At 44.0% G+C, this 24,714-nt stretch overlaps 1 protein-coding gene across 1 annotated transcript; it reads left to right on the plus strand.

Moving 5' to 3' along the window:
* Positions 1-9,680: 9,680 nt before the first annotated feature.
* On the plus strand, positions 9,681-22,833 carry rhoub (ras homolog family member Ub). Its single transcript, XM_041179200.1, has 3 exons — positions 9,681-10,175; positions 18,654-18,712; positions 19,715-22,833. The coding sequence occupies exons 1-3, from the start codon at positions 9,956-9,958 to the stop codon at positions 20,171-20,173; spliced, it is 738 nt and encodes a 245-aa protein (XP_041035134.1). The 5' UTR covers positions 9,681-9,955; the 3' UTR covers positions 20,174-22,833.
* The last annotated feature ends 1,881 nt before the right edge of the window (positions 22,834-24,714 follow it).

Genomic DNA, 24,714 nt, shown 5'->3' on the forward strand with positions numbered 1-24,714 from the left:
CCTTCAAAAACACCTTCCAAACCCACAACCTCTACCAACTAGAAAAGGACAAGGGCAGCAGATACATGGGAACACCACCACCTGCAAGCTCCCCTCCACGTCACTCAATATCCTGACTTGGAAATATATCGGCCATTCCTTCACTGTCACTGGGTCAAAATCCTGGAATTCCCTCCCTAACAGCACTGTGGGTGCACCTACACCGCATGGACTGCAGCGGTTCAAGAAGGTGGCTCACCATCACCAGTGCCTTCTCAAGGGCATTTAGGGATGAGCAATAAATGCTGGCCCAGCCAGCGACACCCACATCCCATGAAAAAATAAAATAGAATCTGATGTGCACTCACATGCAGCTTCCAACAGGGGTCACTAGATAGTGATCAGGCTCCCCAGGCCTGTCTGGCTTGCTCTTCTCTTTAGCCCAGGGGCCCTGATGCTAGCTCTGGAATCCCTGGGAGGGTTGCCAACTGTGAGTCAATGTATTCCTGGCAGTTTCATCACATGACTCGCCCCCATACTCCAGCCATTAGTTGGCCCACACATCCATCCTTGTGACGTACGGTGTTGGAAAAAGTGCAAGTCGCCACAGTCCCAGAGGGGCTTTCATCAGGTGAAGGCGAGCTGGTGGTGAGTTTAAACCGAGGGTCACCGCGGCTCAGATGAGGGGCCAGGTTGAGAGGACGAGGCCTTCATGGGTGACCTGAGCCGGGACGGGAATTGAACCCACGCCGTTGGCGTCACTCAGCCTCACAAACCAGCCCCCCAGCCAAATGGATTGGAAAGCAAAATGACTCATTACCCAATAGGATGATGCTTGACTGCCGGCCAAACAGCCTTTTTTTCCCCCATTTTCAATATTTTTATATGTGGGAAAGAGAAAGGTTCAAAGAAAATGACAGAAAGAAACAATTTTTTTAATGAACCGGTGATTTTTCTCCAGGGTTTCACAACAGCCACGTCCTGGGGAATTGATCTTCAATTCCTGAAGACTCCAGGCCAATCCTGGAGGGTTGGCAACCCTAACCCCTGTTAACACAGCACACGGGATCCTTGACATTCAAAATAGGGTATGAAAGCAAGGAAGTTAGCTAAACCTTTACAAAATATTAGTTAGGTCTCTGCTGGAGCATTGTGGCCAATTCTGGGCACCACATTTTAGGAAGGATGTCGAAGCTAAGGTCAGGGTCCCATGCTCAGAGTGACAAGCCAATGGCCAATGGCAGGACCAGCAAAGTTTGGGTGGTGGTGACAGAAAAGCTAGTTACAGGCGGAAGATCCTTCAGGACGAGGACTGGTGTTTCCTTTACGCTCACACAAGCAAAGCAAAGGGAAGGCCCTTCACGTAATCTTTTCCCTGATCATACTGCACATTGAAGTTCAAGATCGGAGTCTCCTACGAGCAAGTGAAAAGGAGAGTGTGGCGCGGAGAAAGGGGTTGAGGACCCGCTCTTGGGTAGATGGCCAAGTATTATTCCGGCAACCTTTCGCAAAGATGCTGCTGAATCTGCTTTAGAGACACAGGCCAGGATTTTACCTCCGGCATGCAGATGCGCCCGAATGTAATATGATGTCGGGCAGCATCCCAGCATCATCGCGCTATCTCCCGATATTCCAATAGGCAGGCAGTCAGCCGGAGTCGTCTGCGTGCCCGCCAATAACTGAAGGGACTATTAAGGCCACTAACGAACTAATTAACTTCAAAATTAATACAGAGATAAAAACAAAAAAACTGCGGATGCTGGAAATCCAAAACAAAAACAGAATTACCTGGAAAAACTCAGCAGGTCTGGCAGCATCGGCGGAGAAGAAAAGAGTTGACGTTTCGAGTCCTCATGACCCTTCGACAGAGTTCTGTTGAAGGGTCATGAGGACTCGAAACGTCAACTCTTTTCTTCTCCGCCGATGCTGTCAGACCTGCTGAGTTTTTCCAGGTAATTCTGTTTTTGTTTTTAACTTCAAAATTAAGTTACTCGTCCAAGCTAACGGTTGGCGGGCAGGTGAAAAGGCCAAGCGGCCTTTACCTTTTTTAGGAAACCTCATCCCCAAGTGGGGTGAGTTTTCCTAAAGCTATTACAAATTAAATAAAAACTTTCTTTTGACACAGTCACATGAGTGGACATGTTTCATTGAGCTTTAAATGTCATTATTTATTTTCTTTAGAAAGCGTTTCAATCTCCCTGAGGCAGCTCCGTGCCTCAGGTAGATTGAAGCGCTCTTGCGCGTGCATGTGCGAACTGTGCGCTAGACCCGACTCTCCTTCCTCCCCTCCCTGCCCGCACAGGTAGCACTCAGCACTGCCGCTCGCGATCCACGCAGGGCGGGCCTTAATTGGCCCACCTGTGTGAAATCGCGGTGTGGAGCCAATCGCGGGCAGCGGGCGGCTGACCGACCACCCTGCCCACTCCTGCCGAGCCCGGCCAATGCAGGAAAAATTCAGGCCATAGCAAATAGGAGCAAGAGTAGGCCATTCGGCCCTTCGAACCTGCTTTGCTATTCATTTTGATCGTGGCTGATCCTCTATCTCAGCGCCATAACCTCGCTCTCTCCCCATACCCCTTGACACCTTTAGAATCTAGAATCTATTTCCTTCTTAAATATACTCAGTGACTTGGCCTCCACAGCCTTCTGTGGTAGAGAATTCCACAATTCACCACTCTCTGAGTGAAGAAGTGTCTCCTCATCGCAGTCCTAAATGGTCTACACCCTATCCTTTAACACCTATGCGGAAGCACAAGATGAAGTATGAAAGATGTCCAAGTGGCAGGTCAACTGGTGAAGGGAGCGAGATTTGCAGGTGACCGGGCCCTGGTGCCTCACACAGCAGAAGATTGACAGATATTAATGAATAGAATGAATGAATGAATAAAGGTGGAAACCACAGACTGAAACTTAATGTAAAAAGGTCGGAAGTTAAGGAAGATTGGAAGAAATAATACTAGGGGAGAGATAAATTGTCAACAGGGTATCACCAATTAAGTACTTGTGAATCATCTTGTCAGAAGATGGTTACTGCCATGAAAGAAATCAGAGCCAGAATAGCCATGGCCAACAAAGCATTCTCAAAATATGAAGAATTGTTCAGCATAAGAATGAGCAGAGATACCTAAGGTGAAAAAAAAAATTACAGGACTATGGCAAAAGAGCAAAGGAGATGGGATGAATTGGATGGCTCTGCAATAGGGCCAGCACATGCCGGACAGGCCAAAGGGCCTCTTCCTGTGCTATTTCATTTTATGATTCTAATGCTTCCATGGCTGAGTGACTAACTTGCCACAGACTGGGGGCAAACCCAGTCTGTAGGTCTCAGTGAGATGTTGCAAATCGATCCACACAATTTGTGGGCAAACACATTGAGCATTTTATGACTAGAAGTCATTAACTAGTTAACTAGGAGTAGTTAAACTTGTAGAAGTTTTCTTGTCGAAATCATCCTCCCAGCAACCTGCCTATGATGCCATCTGGTGGCTGATTGTGTCAGTACAGGTCCCAGTTCCTCCAGCCTAAGGTAAAGATTGGTGTACATCTGTGTGGCCCCCTTTGTGTGTGTGAGGGAGATGGGGTAATTGATCTGTGGGTCGTACGAAGACCCACATGGATGCCGCTCCCCCCTAGAGATTTGAGCGTATAATCTAAGCTGACACTTCAGTGTGGTTTTTTGAATGACACACAACAATCCCTCTCTGATGAATGTAAAAATTAGGCTAACATAATTCACAGGACAGCAGGGGACTTCTCCCCAGTGTCCTGGCCACTATTTATCCCATAACTAATATCACTAAAGCAGGTCATTTGTGGGATCTTGCTGTGTGCAAAACAGCTGTCGTGTTTCCATCAAGACGACAGTGACCACACTTCAAAAACTATTTCATTTTGTTAAACGATTTGGGACATCCTGAGCTTGTGAAAGGCACTATAGAAATACAAGTCTTTCCTTCTTTATGATATTTTCATCCACCAATCTCTCACAGATGGACTGGGAGCCAAACTCATAAAATAAAGTAAAAACTTCTCTGTGTTAAAAGTAGAGGCAGTGCTTTTAAACATTTCATAAGATCATAAGGAATAGAAGCAAGAGTATGCCATTCAGCCCATCAAGTCCGACCTGTCATTCAATAAGAACATGGCTGATCTGATTGTGGTCTCAACTCCATCTTCCTGCCTGTCCCCCATAACCCTTAACTTCCTTCTAGATCAAAAATCTATCTAACTCAGCCATGAGTATATTCAATGACCCTGCCTCCACTGCCCTCTGTGGAACAGAATTCCAAAGACTAACGACCCTCTGCGAGAAGAATTTCCTCCTCATCTCCACCTTAAATGAGAGACCCTTTATTTTTAAACTGTGCCCTCTAATTCTAGATTCCCCCTTGAGAGGAAGCATTCTCTCAGCCTCTACCCTGTCAAGCCCCCTCAGAATCAATGAACATGTTTGATTATGTTTCAATAAGATCACCTCTCATTCTTTTGAGCTCCAATGAGTATGACCCAGCCTGCTCAGCTTTTCCCTCTTTCTCTATTTAAATAATATTCTGTTTTTATACTCTTCCTGCCAAAGTGGCCAACCTCTCATTTCATCACATTATACTCCATCTGCCAAATTTTTTGCCCAATCACTTATTCTTTCTATATCCCTTTGCAGACTCTTTGTATCCTCCTCACAACTTGCTTTCCTACCTACCTCTGTATCATCAGCAAATCTTGCTACAATACAATCTTTCCCTTCATCCAAGTCATTAATATAGATCGTAAATAGTTGAGGCCTCAACACTGATCCCAGCACCACTCCACTAGTTATGGTCTGCCTACTTGAAAATGACCTATTTATCCTGACTCTCTTTCTTCTGTTCATTAGCCAATCCTTTATCCATGTTAAAATATAACCTCCAACCCCATGATTGTACCTTATTGAATGCCTTTTGGAAATCCAAATACACTACATCTACTGTTTGCCCTTTATTCACCTTGCTTGTAACACCCTCAAAGAATTCTAATAAATCTGTCAAACATAATATCCCTTTCACAAAACCGTGTTGACTCTGCCTGATTGTGTTATGATTTTCTAAATGTCCTGCTCCTACCTCCTTAATAATGGATTCTAGGATTTTCCCAACAACAAATGTAAAACTAGCTGGTCTGTAGTTTCCTGCTTTATGTCTCCCTCCTTTCTTGAAAAGAGGTGTTCCATTTGTGATTTTCCAATTTGCTGGGATCTTTCCAGAATCAGGAGGATTTTGGAAGTTTACAACCAATGCATCTATCTCTGCAGCCACTTCTTTTCAGACCCTAGGATGCAGACCATCAGGCCCAGGGTACCTGTCAGCCTTTAGTCTCATTAGTTTTCCTGATACTTTTTCCATAGTGATCATGTTTGTTTAAAGTTACCCTCCCTTTTACCTCTTGATTTTCTACGATTCTTGGGATGCTTCCTGTGTCTTCTACTGTGAAGACAGATACAAAATATTTGTTCAAAGTCTCTGCTATTTCTTATTTCCCGTTATTAGTTCCCTAGTCTCACCCACGAAGGGGCCAACACTTATTTTAGCTACTCCCTTCCTTTATTTACTTGTAGAAGCTTGTACTGTCTGCTTTTATATTTCTCACTAGTTTTCTCTCACACTCTAATTTCTCCCTCGTTATTATTTTTTTAGTCATCCTTTGCTGATTTCTAAAATTTTCCCAATCTTCTGGGCTACTACTAATCTTTGCAGCATTGTACATATTTGCTCACAATTTGATACCATCTTTAACTTCCATTGTTAGCCACAGATGGTGCACACTTCTCGTAGCAGCTTTCTTTCTCAATGGAATATATCTTTGTTGAGAGTTATGAAATACCTCCTTAAATATCTGCCACTGCTTCTTACCTTTCAACTTATTTTCCCAGTCCACTTTAGCCAACTCTGTCTTCATACCTTTGAAGTGGCCTTTATTTAAGTTTAAGACACTAGTTTCAGACCCAACTTTCTCACACTCAAACTGAGTGTGAAATTCCATCATGTTATGATCACTCTTACCTAGACAATCCTTTACCATAAGGTTATTAATTAATCCTGTCTCATTACACATTACCTAGTCTAAAATAGGCTGTTCCCTGGTTGCTAAAAGGAGATATTGTTCTAAGAAACGGTCTGGAATACACTCTTATGAATTCATCTTCCAGGCTACTTTTGCCAATTTTATCTATCAAATCTATCGGAAGATTAAAATTTCCCATGATTATTGCAGTAACTTTCTTCCAAACCCCCATTATATCTTGACTTATACTCTATCCTTTAGTGTAGATACTGTCAGAGGCCTATAAACAATTCCCAACAGTGACCTCTTTCCTTTGCTATTTCTTATCTCCACCTAAACTGATTCTATATTTTGATCCTCCAAGCCAAGGTCATTTCTCACTACTATACTGATGTTCTGCTTTATTAGCAGAGCTACGCCACCTTCTTTATCTTTCTTTCTGTCCTTCCACAATGTCGAATTCCTTTGAATTTCAGCTCCCAGCTGTGGTCGCTTTGCAACCATGTCTCTGCAATGGCTATCATATCATGCTCATTTATTTCTATTTGTGCTATCAATTTGCCCATCTTGTTACGAATGCTGCGTGCATTCAGCTAAAGAACCTTTAATTGTATCTTTTTACCATTTTTACCCACTCTGAAGTTATTTTCTGGTGCACTCTTATGTTTGTACGCTCTGTCCCTTGCTGTCACACTCTGGTTACCATTAGCCGCATCACTACCCTGCACTATTGCCTTGTGCTTTCTCTTTAACTTTCCAAATCTCCCCTCACGTGAACCCTCCCCCTCAATATTTAGCTTAAAGTCCTCTTCTGTCAAGGATTATCTTTAAATTCACACAAAGGACAATGATGCTAAATTCCACTAGGTAGTGCTGTTTAAACACAAATATTCTGCAAGCTTGTAAAACAAGTTGAAACGCAAGCAAAAGAGGCAGTTCACCTTAATAAGGCAGAATTTTCACTTGTGTCAGCCAGGGTTGCCACCCCTGGATTGTCCTGGAGTCTCCTGGAATTAAAGGCATATCCTTCTGGGCACTGCTGTCTGTAAAATCGAGAAAAATCATAGGAGTGTTGAAAAAATGAGGTGCACTTTACAATTTTGTCACTTTCCTTTATTAGTTACATAGGCAATATAGAGTTATTTATTCATTTGTGGGATGTGGGTTTTGCTGGCTGGGCCAGCATTTATTGCCCATCCCTAGTTGCTCTTGAGAAGATGGTGATGTTGCTGCCTTCTTGAACCGCTGCAGTCCCTGTGGTGTAGGTACACCCACAGTGCTGTTAGGGAGGGAGCTCCAGGATTTCGACCCAGTGACAGTGAAGGAACTGCCGATATATTTCCAAGTCAGGATGGTGAGTGGCTTGGAGAGGAACTTCCAAGTGGTGGTGTTCCCATGCATCTGCTGCCCTTGTCCTTTTCTATTCTATGATGAATAATAAAAAATGATAATGCATTTTCCTTTTCCAGGTTTGAGACCCACCCAAACAACCGCCCGCTGCCACATTGTCCCAAACCAATTTAGGTTTCATCAACAAAATGCAGTTGCAGTTCTGCAATTGGCCTCAGTGCCACTGAGATGGGGAAAGGGTATGGAGGGTTGAGGGGGAAAATCTTCCAGTGTTCTTGATTTTGGTCCTTGTCCAGTGACTCCCAGCAGCCAGTGCATCGATGGGCATCAGATGAGGGCATGGGTAGCCCATCAACATTTATTATACCGGTACTACCTTAGGAATGGGTACTGTACTTGAGTGAGGGACCAACGGGCGGCCAATACCTCAGCACGAGTTAGCACCTTCAGGGGAAGACAGGAGAAAAAACAAGACGATAACCACACAGTATGGCACTTTGCTCCACACCATTCTCAGAGGTTGTGTCTTATAAAATAACACTGCAAACAACTGTGATAAGGCAGAGCTACACATTGTGTCAAGATGCAATAAGCCATCCTAAACTGGGAACTTTGGGAAGGATGTGAAAGCATTAGCGAGGGTGCAGAAAAGACTCATGAGAATGGTTCCAGGGATGAGGAACTTCACTTATATAGACAGATTGGAGAAATTTGGACTGTTTCCCTTGAAGAGAAGATTGAGAGGAGATTTGATAGGGGCGTTCAAAATCATGAGGGGTCTGGACCGATTAGATAAGGAAAAACTCTCCCCATTAATTGACGGAGAGACAGTGATTTAAGGTTTTGGGCAAATATTGCGGGGGAATGTGAGGAAGAATTTTTTTTACACAGCGAGTGGTCGTGACCTGGAACTCACTGCCCAGGGGGGTAGTGGAAGCAGAGACAATGAATGATTTCAAAAGGAAATTGGATGGGGACTTGAAGGAAATAAACTTGCAGGGATATGAGGACAGAACAGGGGAATGGGACTGACTGGATCGCTCTACAGAAAGCCGGCATGGACTCGATGGGCCGAATGAGCTCCTTCAGTGCTGTAAATGACTCAATGACAAATTGATGTTGGCATATCAATGAAACTGACACAAAATGTTTTCTCTCAAATTTTCAGCGTTGACAACATTTAACAATAGTAAACTGCTAGTGATTCTCCCCCAGGGTTTTCCATAGCCAGTTCATTAATTGAAAGGGATTGTTTGTGACAATTGATCAACAACTTCCAGAATTAACTAGATGGGACTGTGTTTTTCTGGAAATTCATATTCTCCCAACATTTGGAATAAACTTGGCCAGAAATAAACAAATTATATGGCAGGGGTTTCATCCACAGGAAAAGTCCTTGCCTTTTTATCTGAGAGTAAAAGGTTGGGGGGGGGGGGTGGTATCATGAGATCAGGGAACAGAATCAGAGAATAGAATCTCAAAATAGACTAACAGTTAAATCACAGAGTGTGTTAATAATGTGTGTGTAAATATATATATGCTTATAGTTATACATACTTATAGGTATATAGAGTATATTTGAGTAGAATCATTGAGAGGAAACTAGGGGTGGAATCATGGCTAATTTGATAACAGGGAATCTGTATGTGAGATAAGACATCAAATGTGAAACAGCAGGTTATTGTGTGAGAGTGTACGTTAATGTGTGAGAGAGTAGCTTAATGAGTGTGAGAGAGCAGGTTACTGAGTGAGAGAACAAGTTACTGTGTGAAAAAAACAGGTTAGTGAGGGAGAAAACGGGTTAATGTGAGAGGGAGAGCATGATAATGTGTGAGAGAGCAGGTTAATGTGTAAAAGAGGAGGTTAGTGAGTCAGAGTGGGTTAATCTGTGAAAGAGCAGGTTAATGAGTGAGAGACCAGGTCAATGAGTCAGAGAACAGGTTAATGTAAGAATGTAGGCTAATGAGTGAGACTGTTAATGTAAGAAACAGCGGGTTAATAAGTGAGAAAGCATGTTAATCTGTGAGACAGCAGGTTAATGAATAAGGAAAGACAGTTTAATATCTCCTCCCATTTCGATGGGAATGGCAAATGGGGGGAGGGTGTAATTTCCCTATATTTAATGTGATCATATCCCAGTCCTTCACTTCTTCCTCCTCCGCGCCTCTTTAAGGCAGCACTTGAGCTTGTCCTGTCCCTTTAAGAGTGGGAAGTTGCGAATCGTGTCGAGATTTGTTGCACAGTGCTACAGTTACGGGGGGGTGGGGGGGAGGTGGAGACAAGCGGCTTGGGTTTATAAACCAACAGAGCAGCGATTCGATTGAGTGTTTGAACTTTCAGAGGGGAGGGGGAAAGGATCAGATTATAGGAGGTCACTCAGTTGCCAGAGCTTGATCCACCCGGTTCCCTTCACCGCGTCTGTTTCAGTGAAATTGACAAGACGCAAAAAGTTTTGCCGAAACTTTTGCAAAAGTTTTTTTTTCTCTTTTTTTTATTACAAGAGTTTTGAGTTACATTTCCCGGTTTTTCTCTATCTTTCGGGTGAAAGCAAAGTTTTTTTTTTAAAAACTAGATCTGTGTAAAGCGAGTCATGCCTCCCCAGGATTTACTTGATTATCGAGCGGGTTTCGCTCCTCCGGTCCCGCCGCACAAGCCCAAACGGAGCGGCCGGAGCGGGTACCTGCAGGAGAGGTTCCTCAAATGCGTTTTACTGGGGGACGGAGCGGTTGGCAAAACCAGCCTGGTTGTCAGTTATAGCACGAATGGTTACCCAACTAAGTATGTCCCCACCGCCTTCGATGACTTTTCTGGTAGGTATTTAAACATATGTTACTAAAAGTTAATATGTATAACACATCCTTTTCAGATCTACTAAAAGTTAATTTCAGGCGGTGTACAATGCTTTAAAATGACATTTGTGTCTTTAATACTGGAAGAATATAAGTATGTTTGTATACGTGTGTTTAACGTGTGCATGTATATGTTGTGTATGTTTGTATATATTTGTATACGTGTGTTTAACGTGTGCATGTATATGTTATGTGTATGTTTGTATATATTTGTATACGTGTGTTTAATGTGTGCATGTATATGTTATGTGTATGTTTGTATGTATTTGTATACGTGTTTAATGTGTGCATGTATATGTTGTGTATGTATTTGTATACGTGTTTAATGTGTGCATGTATGTTACGTGTATGTATTTGTATACGTGTGTTTAATGTGTGCATGTATATGTTATGTGTATGTATTTGTATGTGTTTAATCTGTGCATGTATGTTGTGTATGTATTTGTATGCGTGTGTTTAATGTGTGCATGTATATGTTATGTGTATGTATTTGTATACGTGTTTAATGTGTGCATGTATATATACGTTGTGTGTGTGTGTGTGTGTATAACAGGTTCATTTCAGTTATCCCAAAATATGAGGCTTCATTTTCAGTTACTGCAATTTGAAGTTACAAAGTTGCACAAAAACCATTTAAATAGTTTTTTTTACGTTGTTAGGCACTTTAGGGGTGTATGTGGGAAGTTATAAATAGGAAATGTGTTTATTTCAGGTTTCCAGCGTCAGGGTTTTGTTTTGCATTTGGGGAGTTTTAAAATCAACTTGGAATAATTGTTTTTTTGGGTCTCCTGTTTAATGGCGCTCACAGTTCAAAGGTTGCCCCTCCGACAGTGCAGCACTCACTGCCTCAGTACCGCAATGGGGTGCCCGCCTTGATTGTAGGGCGATGCAGGTCGAACCCTCTGATTTTGGAGGTGCGAGTTTGAGCACTGAGTCAAGCTCGGCATTGATCTAAGGGAGAAATGCAGGTGTTTGAATGATTGTAGTTACGTAAGGGGAACTTGCATTCATATCATATCTTCTGCTGATGTCCCACAACCCATGAGGTTTTAGCAGCCAGCGTTGTAACTCGGAAACGTGCCAGTGTTGGTCAGTCTTTACGTTCCTTTTTGTTTGATTCCTGTTTGAAATTCTTTTTTTAAAAACTTGAATTTTAAATATCAACAGAATGCAAAAGTCCCTGAGCACAAAAATCAAGGCTGACACTCCCAGGACAGGTACAGCACGGGGTTAGATACAGAGTAAAGCTCCTTCTGCACGTCCCCATCAAACACTCCCAGAACAGGCACAGCACGGGGTTAGATACAGAGTAAAGCTCCCTCTACACTGTCCCCATCAAACACTCCCAGGACAGGTACAGCACGGGGTTAGATACAGAGTAAAGCTCCTTCTGCACGTCCCCATCAAACACTCCCAGGACAGGCACAGCACGGGGTTAGATACAGAGTAAAGCTCTCGCTGTGTTCCTTATCTGTCTTATTCCTCAACTTTGAATGCCTGTACATCATTCAGTGCTGTGCCACTTCATGACAGTTGAATCCACTTCCCTGCAGCCATGGCACATTTTATTTTCTGGCTGTTTTATCTTGACCCTTGGGTTAGAGTCATTACAGCACAGGAGGAGGCCATTTGGCCCATTGAGCCTGTTCTCGTTCTCTCTCAAGCAATCCAGCAAATCCCATTTCCCTCCTCCAGTCAGGAATAATGAATTGGGGATAAAGTCCTGGGGCAGTAGGTCTTAGTTTGGAACAGGAACCTGTGTGGCCTTTAAAAGGGAAAATATAACCATGAGGGTGAATTTATAATTAGAAAATTGCTATTAATGTTTTACTTATAAAGAACACATAGTACAGGACAGCATCCAGGTGAGTGGAGGATGGGGAAGATGGATCAGGAAGTAGAGTACAGGTGATATTAGCTCAGCTTTGAAAAAACCTGGAGCTTGGAGCAAAAGTAGCCTGAAGATGAAGACTTCTGCAGTTTTAACAAGAGTTTTAGAGAGCACACAAGAATTGGAGCAGAGATGAAATTTTTTTCTTACATAAGGGAGTTGTGAATGTGCTGCCTAAAAGGGAGCAGATTCAATAGTAATAACGCAGAGGAGATTTACCAGGATGTTGCCTGGGCTGGAGAGTTTTAGTTAAGAGGAGAGATTGGATAGACTGGGCTTATTTTCCCTGGAGCTGATGAGATTGAGAAAGGACATGATTGAGGTGTATACAATTGAGGGGCATAGATAGGGTAGACAGGAAGGAACTTTTCCCCTTGGTGGAGGGATCAATAACCAGGAGGCATAGATTTAAGGTAAGGGGCAGGAGGTTTAAAGGTGATGTGAGGAAGGATTTTTTCACCCAGAGGGTGGTGGGAATCTGGAACTCACTGCCTGAAAGGGTGGTAGAGGCAGAAACCCTCATAATATTTATGAAGTATTTGGATGTGCACATGCGATGCCATGGCATACAAGGCTATGGGCCTAGTGCTGGAAAATGGGATTAGAATAGTTAGGTACTTGTTTGACCAGCACAGACTTGATGGGCTGAAGGGCCTTTTTCTGTGCTGTTGACCTCTGACTGAGTAAATTTCAAAAAGGAAATTGGATAAATATCTGAAAAGGAGATGATGGGGAATGATCGGAGTGGAGATGAATTGGAGAGCTCTTTCAAAGATCTAGCATAGGCAGGATGGGCTGAATGGCTGCCTTCTATGTTGCAGGATTTCTGAATTGTACGATGGGGCTGGATTTGGTTGTGGAAATTTAATAGATACAGGGAGGGGAAGCAGGAAGAGCATTTGGAGCAAATCATTTGAAGCCTGAGGGGAACCAGAAAGAATGGGAAATTTTGCTAGATTGATGGAAGATGTGTGTGGTAAATGTAGTTAGGCTGGAGCTGCTATGATCATTCACCAGGTGGTATTAGTCGCAGGGATGGCAAGATAATAGGGTTGATCGCAAGTGCTGAGATAGCAGATTATAGATGGGAAAGGAACAGAAAGGAGGGACACCTTCACTACCATCAACCTCTATAGCTCAGTAGGCAGCAGAGTAAGTCAGCTGAGCCCCTCTGGTTCATGCAGGAATGGGGCATTTGGTTGGCTAGGGAGTTGGCAGAATTGGGCATGAGGTCCCCATCAGTTGAATAGCCAGGTAGAATTTATTCTCTCTCTCTGTCTCACACACGCATTTCTATAGAAACTTCCACCACCACTGAATGTCATGAAGCACTTTACAGCCAATGAAATACTTTTTGAAGATCAGTCATTGTTGTAATGCAGGAAACACCAACTATAATTTGCACACAGTAAGCTCTCATGAACAGCAATGTGATAATGACCATGCAATCTGTACTTCTGTGATGTTGGTTGACAGATAAATATTGGGAGAACTCCCCTTCTTCGAAATAGAATGGGATCTTTTACATCCACTCAAGCAGGCTAATGGATCCGGAGCCTTGGTTTAATGTCTCATTGAAAAGTTGGCACCTCCGACAGTGCAGCACTCTCTCAATACTGCACTGCAACATCCATCTTGATTGTTGGTCATAGCCCTGGTGCGGGACTTGAACCCTAAACCTTGGGCGTGAGTGCTACCAACTGCGCCACAACTCAGGGCTATTCATCTTGCATTGGAGTCAACATTTCTGGGAGAGAGGGGGGAAAACAGTGTTTTTAAATCGAGGTTTTCCTGTTTATGACCTGGGGGTCCCTGGAGATGGTGCAGGGGAATGTTTGTCATCTGTTCAATGTTTCACTTTCCAGTATGACCTTGTATGTGTTTTATTTTTTGTTATCTATTGTTTATGCAGCTCAAGTGTCCAGCTTTTAACAATAGGAAACAGAGACTGTAACTGTCTAATTGTTTGAATCCTTTCTTTTCAAACAAAAATAGATACTTTCGAAAAATATCAATCTCCAAATGAGTGTGGTCACTGAGCTTGTTTCCTGTCTTGGTGCCAACATTGTACAGGGGAAGCAGATGGCACTTCAATACCCAGTGATTCCCCTGTAACAACAGTGTTCATTCATTCAGTCCTCATAGGTTTACAGCTGGATGAAGACTACTCTTCCTTGTTTAAAATGTACCCCAGCGTTTCACAGGTACAGACCTGTCCCCACCAGTGCTGTACCCCAGTGTTGCACAGTGATGGTGTGCAGGGTCATTTAGTCTGAGATTGATTTTAATCCCACTGATTTATTTCAGTCTTTAATATTGAAACCTCTGGCAGATTCTTTGAGTGTAAGGCCCTTTTGAGCAAGAGTTATTAACTACATATGTTCTGGTGTCAATTTGGAGAATGGAAGGTCAAGGAGAGGGGGGTTTGCTTGTAAGGGGGAAGAGAGTTGCCAGGGAATGGTTCAGTACTGAATTCACTGCCAAAGTAATACAGCTGCGGTTCTGAATCGATACCCACAGACAGGCCCAGGTAACTTTGGTTTCTGTTGGGGAGTAAAATGGCCTTCATTAATCACCTGCAGTGTGCGTTGGGATTCTGAAATTAGTAATCCCTCCTGCTTTATGCAGTCCCAGTGTTGGAATCAAATGAAGTTAAAATCAGTATAAATCCTGATGGGGTTGCAAATGTGGGAAACTCCTGGTCTTTCCATGGTTTCTGTAGCTTTCCTATGAAGACTGGCATGTTGAGACACTACACGAGGACAGAGCCTAGAACATAATGTACTACCTGGGAATGTACACCCACTGACATCAAATGCTAGAATGTCACTGTTGTGTGGTTTCATCTATAACAACACTACCTTGCATTTATGTAGCACTTTTGATGTAATAAAACATCCCAAGGCGCTTTACTGGAGCGCTATTGGGTATCGACGCTGGACCCCGTGAGGTGGTGTTAGGCTGCTGAGGGCAGGACTACCAATGACCAATGGTGGAGTGAAGGGCATTGTGGGGGAGGGAGGGGGGTGGGGGATGCACAGGACGGTAGAATTGGCGGAGCGCAGAGATCTTAGAGGGTTGTGGGGCTGGCGGAGGCCACAGAGATGGGGAGAGGAAAGGCCACAAGGATTTGAAAATGTGGATGAGAATTTAGTGTTTTTGTACATGGATGTTTGGTTTGAGTGCAGTGTCATCCAATGTTTAGATTTCGGTCCCCCTGGAGGTTTATGCAGTTAGAGGTCGAATAGCTGAGAACGGAGCAGGAAGATCATGTTCACTCGGGACAATGAGCAATTAGGTGAGGCTGGAACCCAGGATGTGGAGACCTTTAGAAGAGTGGAGCAAATACTGATACTAAGAAGGGAGTTGCCCTCTGGCTGTCTATATTCTCTCTGAATTATTCTGCCTTGTTTTGCTTTAAGGGTGGAGATAATCCAATTCTGGCCTCTTGTGCATTCTCTTTTTTTTTAAATCGCTCCACCATTGGTGGGTGTGCCTTCAGCTGTCTGAGCCCCAAGCTATAGAATCCCCTCCCTTTTGGGTGTCGGCTGTGGCTCAGTTGGTAGCACACACGCTTCTGAATCACAAGGTTCTTTTTCAAGTCCCACTCCAGGGCCTTGAGCGTAAAAATCAAGGCTGACATGCCAGTGCAGTACTGAGGGAGTGCTGCACTGTCGGGGTTGCTGTCATTCGGATGAGACATTAAACCCAGGCCCCATCTGCCTGCGCAGTGAATGTGAAAGATCCTGTGGCACTATTTCGAAGAAGCGCAGGGGCGTTCTCCCTGGTGTCCTAGCCAATATTTATCTCTCGATTCACATTGCAAAAAACAGATTATCTGGTCATTATCACATTACTGTTTGTGGGAGCTTGCTGTAAGCACATTAGCTGCCACGTTTCTTACAACAGTGACTACACTTCATAAAGCATTTTAAGATGTCTGGTGGTCATGAAAAGCGTTATGCAAATACAAAACTTTTTTCTTTAAACCTCTCCGCCGTTCCACTACCTCTTTGCCCAAGATGTTGGTCTCTTGTCCTAATATTTCCTTATGTGCCTTGGTGTCAAATTTTTCTGGCTAACGCTCCTGTAATGTTTTGCTACATTTTAAAGGCTCTATATAAATGCCAGCTGTTGGTGCTTGCTAATGGTATGTGGGTGGAACTCCTGTGGCTGGTAAATCTGTTACCAGTGTCTAGGTCAACCCTTCTCTCAATCCTTGCCCTTCCAGCAGCTGCTGACTCGCACTTGGGGCTGCAGTACTTGGGTAGCCCATCTTCCTCATGGCCAAGCTGCAACGCCCACTGTCTGGGTAGGCACTCCAACCAAGGAGGGCAGCATCCAGTTCCAGGCAGCCTCACCAATCAGAAGCGAAGACTCCGGCTGAGTCCATTCCTCTGCAACACCCCACCTGCCCCCTGTCCTCCTTTAAGATGCAATTTGGAAACCTACCTCTTCTAACCAAGCTTTTGGTCACCTGTCCTATTATCTCCCTATGTGCCTTGGTGTTAGGTTTTTCTCGCTAACGTCCCTGCAAAGAGTTGACTTTACTGTATTAAAGGCTCTCTATAAATGCAAGTTGTTGCAAATGATATCTTGTTGGAACTAGTCCGAAGAACACTGGGTGTGTTTGCAATCTCAAGAGCTGAGATCAATTGACTCAACAGAAACCCAAGGTCAAGCTTGGGACTTCCATGCTTTGGTACATTAAAAGGTGTGTTTGTTCTTGTGAGTCACAGATCTATATTTCCATAAGTATAGAGAGAGAGGGGGAACAGCACCAGTTTAACTCAATCTGCACAATAGATTTGACCTCCTTCCTCCAAATCCTCGATCTAAGACTGCTGGACCTTGACTACCTCTCTGCACTGCTGCTATCGCCTGGGGCCTGTTGCCTTTGATCTCTCGTTAAGGTACATTTGCTCCTGCCCTAGTCTGCCCCTGTGATACCAAGTCTAAAGTCTTTGTTTGCATCTGAAATTTCAAAAGCTATTCAGGGGAACAATCCACATCCGTTCTTATTGTGTGTGTATGCATGTTTTTTTTCTCTGCTTCCCCCCTCAGTTCTTTTCAAGATTTTGTATCAGTTTTGTTCCTCTTCACTGCACAACCCCCCATCCCCTCAGCAAAGGGCAAGGCACTGTCTCCGCCCTTGCTGTTGGCTTTCACTCAGGGCCAAGTGGACATGTTCATGATTTGTGTCAAGGTGCTGATTGCCAGAGGCTTTAGATGAGAAGTGTCAGTCCACTGCCTTCACTCAAAAACATTCCCAGGTTCAGTTACGGGTCACACCGGCCCTCCTGGATTGTCCTGACATCCCCAGCAAAGAAAGCAAGGAATTTGCATTTATTAGTGACCTCAGAACATCCCAAAGCACTTGATAACCAATTAAAAATATTTTTTCGTACTTTAATAAACATTCAGGGAGATAGTGGCGCAGTGATTAACGTCACTGGGCTAGTAATCCAGAGGCCCAGGCTAATGCTCCAGTGTCATAGGTTCAAATCCCACACCAGTGGCTGATGGAATTTAAATTCAATTAATAAAACTGGAATTGAAAGCTAGTCTGTGATAGTAACCATGACAACTATCATCAATTGTCATAAAAACCCATCTGGTTTACTAATGCCCTTTAGGGAAGGAAATCTGGTCTTGCCTACTTGTGACTCCAGGCCGACAACAATGTGATTGACTCTTAACTGCCTTCTGAAATGGCCAAGCAAGCCACTCAGTTCAAGGGTAATTAGGGATGGGCAACAAATGCTGGCCTTGCCAGCGACGCCCACATCCCATGAAAGATTTAAAAAAAAACATTTTTTTTGTTAAAGTTTTTCATCTTTCACTCATCAGGACAATTCATATTAACATTAAATTGCTGTAACTGAAATTTTCTACACAGAAACTCATGTGAAGATTAATTAACTAATATTTTAATCTATTTCACACCTTTTTCATTCTCGGGACGTCCTAAAGCACTTGCAACCAGTGAAGTAATCTTGAAGTGGTGTCACTATTTGTAATACAGGAAATATGGCAGCCAATTTACACACAGCAAGCTCCCACAAACAGCAATGTGAAAATGACCAGATTATCTGTTTTCTCATGACGTTGGTCGAGGGATAAATCACAACCATGATTCCCCTGCTGTTCTTTAAATAGTGGTCGTGGAATCTTGGACATCCACCCAAGAGGGCAGCCATAGCCTCCATTTAACATCCCTTCAGAAAGACAGCACCTCTGACAGTGTAGCACTCCCTCAGTACTGCGTGGGGAGTGTCAGCCTAGATTTTGTGCTGAAGTCTCTGGAGTGGGACCTGAACCCACAAACCAGCTGCCTCAGAGGTGAGAGGCACTCCCACTGGGGCACAGCTGACGCATAGGAATAGCGTTAGGTTTTGGCCCTCCCAGAAGCCAGACGACAACTCCGTCAGATGTTCCAATTCTGAAATCCAGGTTATCGGCGCAGAGCTAACCTAATTCTAATGGCAGGAATACTCTGCACCTAGGAGGATTATTCTAAAAACTGCTGTTCTCTTTTTATGTTGTAGCTGTCGTTCAAGTTGATGGGACCCCAATTAGACTGCAGCTGTGTGACACTGCTGGCCAAGTGAGTAACTTGTTATATAGTGAGCTCTCACTTTTTTACTAATCCTCATCCTCAGTCAACAGATCTGTTTTTGAATTGCATGTTACTGTTATGTCAGGAAGAACAACAGCCAACTTCCCACAAGCAGCAACTGGGACAGAAGATCCAGTCATCTAAGGATAAAAACAAAATAACTGCAGATGGTGGAAATCTGAAATAAAAACAGAAAAAAAAAACTCCACAGGTCTGGCAGCATCTGTGGAGAGAGAAACGGAGTTAACGTTTCGAGTCTGTATCACAAGTCAGGAGTGTGATGGAATACTCCCCACTTGCCTGGATGAGTGCAGCTCCCACAACACAAGAAGCTCAACACCGTCCAGGACAAAGCAGCCCATTTGATTGGCACCCCATCCACCATCTTAAACATTCACTCCCTCCACCACTGACACACAATGGTGGCAGTATATACTATCTACATGCACTCCTGCAACTCACCAAGGCTCCTTCAACAGCACCTTTTAAAACCTATGACCTCTACCATCTAGAAGGACAAGGGCAGCAGATACATTGGAACACCACCACCTGCAAGTTCCCTCCAAGTCATTCACCGTCCTAACTTGGAACTATAAAGCCGTTTCTTCACTGACACTGGGTCAAAATCCTGGAACTCTCTCCCTAACAGCACTGTGGGTGTACCTACAACACATGGGCTGCAGTGGTTCAAGAAGGCAGCTCACCGCCACCTTCTTGAGGGCAATTAGGAATGGGCAAAAATGGTGGCCTTGCCAGTGACGCCCACATCCTGTGAAAATTTTTTTAAATGGCCTTCTCCTGCCCCAATTCCCTACAATTTTGTGTCTCAACAATATTGAGGTCAATTGTAACTCTGTTAATCTGTTAACTGTTGTAATCTGTTAACTTCGTACAGATGAGATCATGTTGATTTTAGTGTCACATCAGGAAAGGTTATTTATCTGTTTATTGATGTTAAACCTTCTGTCTTTCCTCTTCCTTTCTTTGCAGGATGAATTTGACAAACTCCGACACTTCTGCTACCATAAGACCGATGCCTTCTTGCTCTGCTTCAGTGTGGTTAGCCCCTCGTCCTTCCAGAATGTGATGGAGAAGTGGATGCCCGAGATCCGCCATCACTGCCCTGCTGCCCCCGTGGTCCTGGTGGGCACCCAGTGTGACCTCCGAGGCGATGTGAAGGTCCTCATCGAGCTGGCCAAGTGCAAGGAAAAGCCAGTGCCCCCAGAGGCTGCCCGGGCTCTGGCGGAGAAGATCGGTGCCGTGGCGTACGTGGAGTGCTCCTCGTTGACGCAGAAGAACCTGAAGGAGGTCTTTGACATGGCCATCTTGTGTGGCCTGCGCTATGCTGACAGTCAGGCGAGCAGCGAGCGCAAAATGAAAATGTTGACTGCCAACAAAATGAGGACCTTATCGAAATCTTGGTGGAAAAAGTATGTCTGTATTGTATGAGAATTGGGAGCGAGAAACATCAGACTTTCATAAAAGAGGAATGGGAGACGCTCTCTTTGGGAAAGGATAAACCTTTCCCAGTTTTGTCCTAGTTGTAATTTGATAATGCAAGAATGATCGATTGATTTTACCAATGGTTAGATTGCTATCTCTGTCCCCAAGTTTTGAAAGGCAGACTCATGGGGTTGGGGGAAGGGTGAATCCTCTAACTATCCTCAGTATAGCAAGGTGGGGGGGTGGGTGCCTGGAGGGAATAACATCCAGGGTTCTTAATTCCTGATCACTGTTCTCTGGAAATTAGGCTTCCCAGTGTGGACAAAAGAATGAGGACAGAATGGGGAAGTGATGCCTGCCATGACAGAATTGCCTGTCACATGTGAGTATGGGCAGTCGGAAAGCCCCAGATTCCCCCTGACCCATTCCCACACCTTAATCAATATCTTCATGAAGAAATTTGGAGTGGGGAAAAGAGGAGGGTTTCAACAAATCTCTGAACTCTTATCATTTCTCTTCCCCACCACGACCTTCATTTTACTAAATGCTTTTTTTTAAAAAAACCCTGCATTTATAAAGCATCTTTCATGACCTCAGGACACTGCAAAGTGCTTTACAGCCAATGAAATACTTTTTACAAATGTAGTCACCCTTGTGATGTAGGGAAACTGGGCAGGCCAATTTGTGCACTGCAAGCTCCCACAAACAAGGTGATAATGACCAGAGCATCTGTTCTTAACGATGTCGGTTGAGAGAAATATTGGCTAAGGCACTGGGGAGAACTCCCCAGCTTTTCTTCAACATAGTGGCCTTGGGATCTTCTAAATCTGCCTAATTTAGCTACCGTTGGGAGCATACTCGGAGAAGCCATTGGGAGAACTATTATGATTTTTTTTTGGTAAACATCTAAAACTCTTTGACAATCTGATTTCAGTTGTCGGTGCCTCAATTGTTCTTGAATTATTCCTTGAATGTAGCAACGCAGACTCCTTTTGCTGGCTCTCAGACACAGACAGTAGTTAGCATTACTGATGACGAGGGGCTTTCAATTCTCTTGATGCCTGACCGCTGTTGCCCTAGGCAACAGCTATTTTTGTCTACTCAAAATGGCCACTCCAAGTGTGTGTGACTGGATTTGCCATCGTTTACATTTGCCTCAGACTTTGTGAACAGCTTGAAAACAAATACACTCCCCCTGCCCTACCACCCCCACCCCCAACCCCGCCGACCTGAGTTGACCTAGAAAGGGGGAAGGCTCTTGCAAAGAATAGGCATCTGAAGCCACTCTGGTGCAAAATCGCAAATGCCAGAGTCGTACTGGGTTCCAAACACTCTGCTTTTTATGTAACGATGCCTTTCCAGATTAAAAAAAGCCCATTGTTAACAACAAGGCAGGTGGCCCAAATCTAGAGATTTGGCTGGGTGAAAATGCAGTTATATGGTTAACACACACTCTCTCTTTCCCTCTTTTTCCCCCCACCCCAGCCAGCCCCAGCAAGTTAATAACCCTGCTGTAAAGAAGCTGGAATAATAAATCGCCTAGGATAATTTAACATTTAATGACTGGAATACGTAAGTGAGAAGAAACCAGCAGTGCTGTAACCAATGGCAACTGTGACCGCCAACCAACAAATAATTGGAAGAGGCCTACAAGAAAGCCACAGCCAGGCTAAATTAAAGTGTTTGAAAAGAAGGACCCTTTAGGGCACTTTCTTTGGCTGCTAGATATCGCGCTGGCTGAGTTTACACAGTTTCATTAATTTCCTGTGATTATTTCACAGTTTCTCTCAGTTGGCCTTTTCAAATATCAAAGTAGATCCTCACCGAATTCCCATTGCTGTCAAAGAGCCCCATTTCCAAATTGCTCAGCACCCTGATCTTGTAAAGGGAGGGTGGGATTTAGACCACTGGCTGGCCTGCATAGGGCATACTCTGCCCGCCTGTGTTAAGTGATTAGATGCCATTTGGCAGGAATGCCATCAGCTGGGCTGCCAGGGCCTTTTTTACTTTGCGTTTCACACTCATCGTGCCTCTGCATGAAGAGGCCTGTGGTTGTAATTTAGCTCAGCGGTCACGCAGTCTGGGCACTGAAGCAGTATCCACAGCGGAGGCTGGGAGATGAGGTGAAGTGAAAGTGGATGCAGTGAGGTCGGAGTAGCAACAATGGGGAGACCTCCTATTTCTGGTGATACTGGGATGGGAGGAGTGGGGTGGCATATCGGGGAAAGGGATAAAGATGAAACATAGTCCTTACTGCCTGGGCATCTAATGGGTTAAAAAGAGAAAATATGAGATTGTGGGGAGAAAAGGGGCAAAAAATTACTTCGGGTCTCTTTTGGCTGGGAACGCAGGAGATGTGTAAAATATTATAAGGTGCTTCTTTTTTGCAGAAGCCAATTTTTGCTCTATATAAATATATATATATATATATATATATATATATATATAAAATGCGTTTAGTAGTGAGAATGTTGTCAATTGTACAGAATGACTCTTGAATCAGCCCACAGCTGCTTCTATGAAAACATTAACTCTGTGCTGGAGCCGTCATTATTCAGGAGACTGTGTTGTTCCGTGCGGAGCACTGCTTCATAAGCTGTTGATCCCAGTGGTTGAGGTATGATTAAGACAAAAGGAAATAAAAATAATATTTGTGTTTTGGAAAAGAGAAATTCTTTCACCTGTCCTGTCTGTTTTCATGTCACATATACACTTGTTCTTGCAGTGAGAGTGTCACTGTTCACCCAGTGTACACCTTTAAAAGACAAAAACAAAACTTGCATTTGTATATCGCCCTTCACCAACACCACCAGAGGTGTCTCAGTCTTTTGCAGCAAATGAAGTACTTTTGAATTGTAGTCCCTGTTGTCAGATGACTGAGCAGACTAGGGCACAAGTTCCCCACGGGTACTGCTGGGCACTCGTAGCTCAACATTTGAGCTGGACATGTCTGTCTTACTCTCGAGCTCCCTCTCTCTTGCTCACTCTCTCCCTGTGTGTGTGTGTGTGTGTGTGTGTGTGTGTGTATCTATCTCACTCTTTGCCTCCCCCCCACCCCCCTTCAGTCTGCCCCTTTTTTGTTCTCATTACCTTTCTTTTGTCTTTGTCAACCTGCTTCTCTCTTCTGTTCCATCTATGCCATTGTCTCACTTTATAAATTGCAGCAAAATGTCTTGTAGTTTTAAAAAAAATTAACTCATTTGGATGGAATTCTGACGGTGAGAAGCTCACTGATTACTCACAACTGACGGATGTGAATATACACACTAAATCAATCTTTGATTCCATGTTTCTGCTTAGCATTTCTCCAGAAACATCCTCATGCTCCTGCACTTGGAGGTTTTCAGGATCAACTCAGAGTACCAGGATTGATAGGTCAAATTGAGGGTTGCTTTCTCCCTTTGGGAGCTGCACAGAACTTGTAGTGAAAATTATTTTCTTTTTTTGAAATGAGCTGATGGTTTCAGAGATTTGCGGTTACAGGTGGATGCATTTTGTGCTTGCTTCCTAACTGTCTGTGGGTGTCCCAAAGTGTTTACAACCAATTAGGTTATTTTGGAAGTGTAATGACTGTCGTAACGTCTGAGGGGGCCTTGGTTTATCATCACATCCGAAAGGCAGTGTCTCTAACAGTGCAGCACTCCCTCAGTACTGCACTGGGTGTATCGAGATTTTTGCACTCAATTCCCCAGTAGTGGAACTTAAGCCCATGGACCTTCTGATTCAGAGCTGAGAGTGCTACCAACTGAGCCACACCTGGCACAAAGTGCCAGCACAAGCATAGTGGGCTGAATGCCATCCCCACAGTGCCCCTCTCCTCTGCACCACCCCCACCATGCTGCAACATTCAATGAATGTGATGTTAAGATGTGAGGGAAGGAGGGTGGTTGGGGCGGCTGTCCCTTCTTGGAGCCATATTTTCATTTATTGTTTGCGTATCTGTCTTTGACTCGAGTTAGGAACTTGCCCACGTTCCACTTCCTGAATGGGTCAGAACAGGCTCAGCTGCGATGGTCCCTGTGGCACAATGCAACAAACTTGCATTTACATACCAAAACTTAAACAAAACAAAGCATCCCAAGGCAATCAGGAAGTGTCGTTAAACAGAACCTGACACCGAGTCATGTAAGGAGACATTAGAGCAAATGAACAAAAGCTTGGCCAGAAAGGTAGACTTTTAATGCGCATCTTAAAAGAGAGATATTTCGGGAGGGAATACCAGAGTTTAGGGCCCGGACAGGTGTGGCCTCTGATGAGCGATTAATGGCCATGAGGTCGCATTTGGTGAAATGCAGAGACCCCTGAGGATTGTAAGGCTGGAGGAATCTACAAACCCCCCACACAAGGAATCATAGGGGGCTATTCAGCCCCACATTCCTGTGCTGGTTCTTTGTGAAAGAGCTATCCAATAGTCCCATTCCCCCATAGCTCAGAAAACCTTGGCCCAGTTCTAATGAATAGGCCCTATCCTCTATTTCCCAATTCTCCACTCCTGGAATTAGAACAGCAGAGTGCGAGTGCCTGTAACCTGAATATCAATGTTACAC

This window comes from Carcharodon carcharias, chromosome 34, assembly GCF_017639515.1.
Source record: "Carcharodon carcharias isolate sCarCar2 chromosome 34, sCarCar2.pri, whole genome shotgun sequence".
In the NCBI taxonomy this organism is placed as follows: domain Eukaryota; kingdom Metazoa; phylum Chordata; class Chondrichthyes; order Lamniformes; family Lamnidae; genus Carcharodon; species Carcharodon carcharias.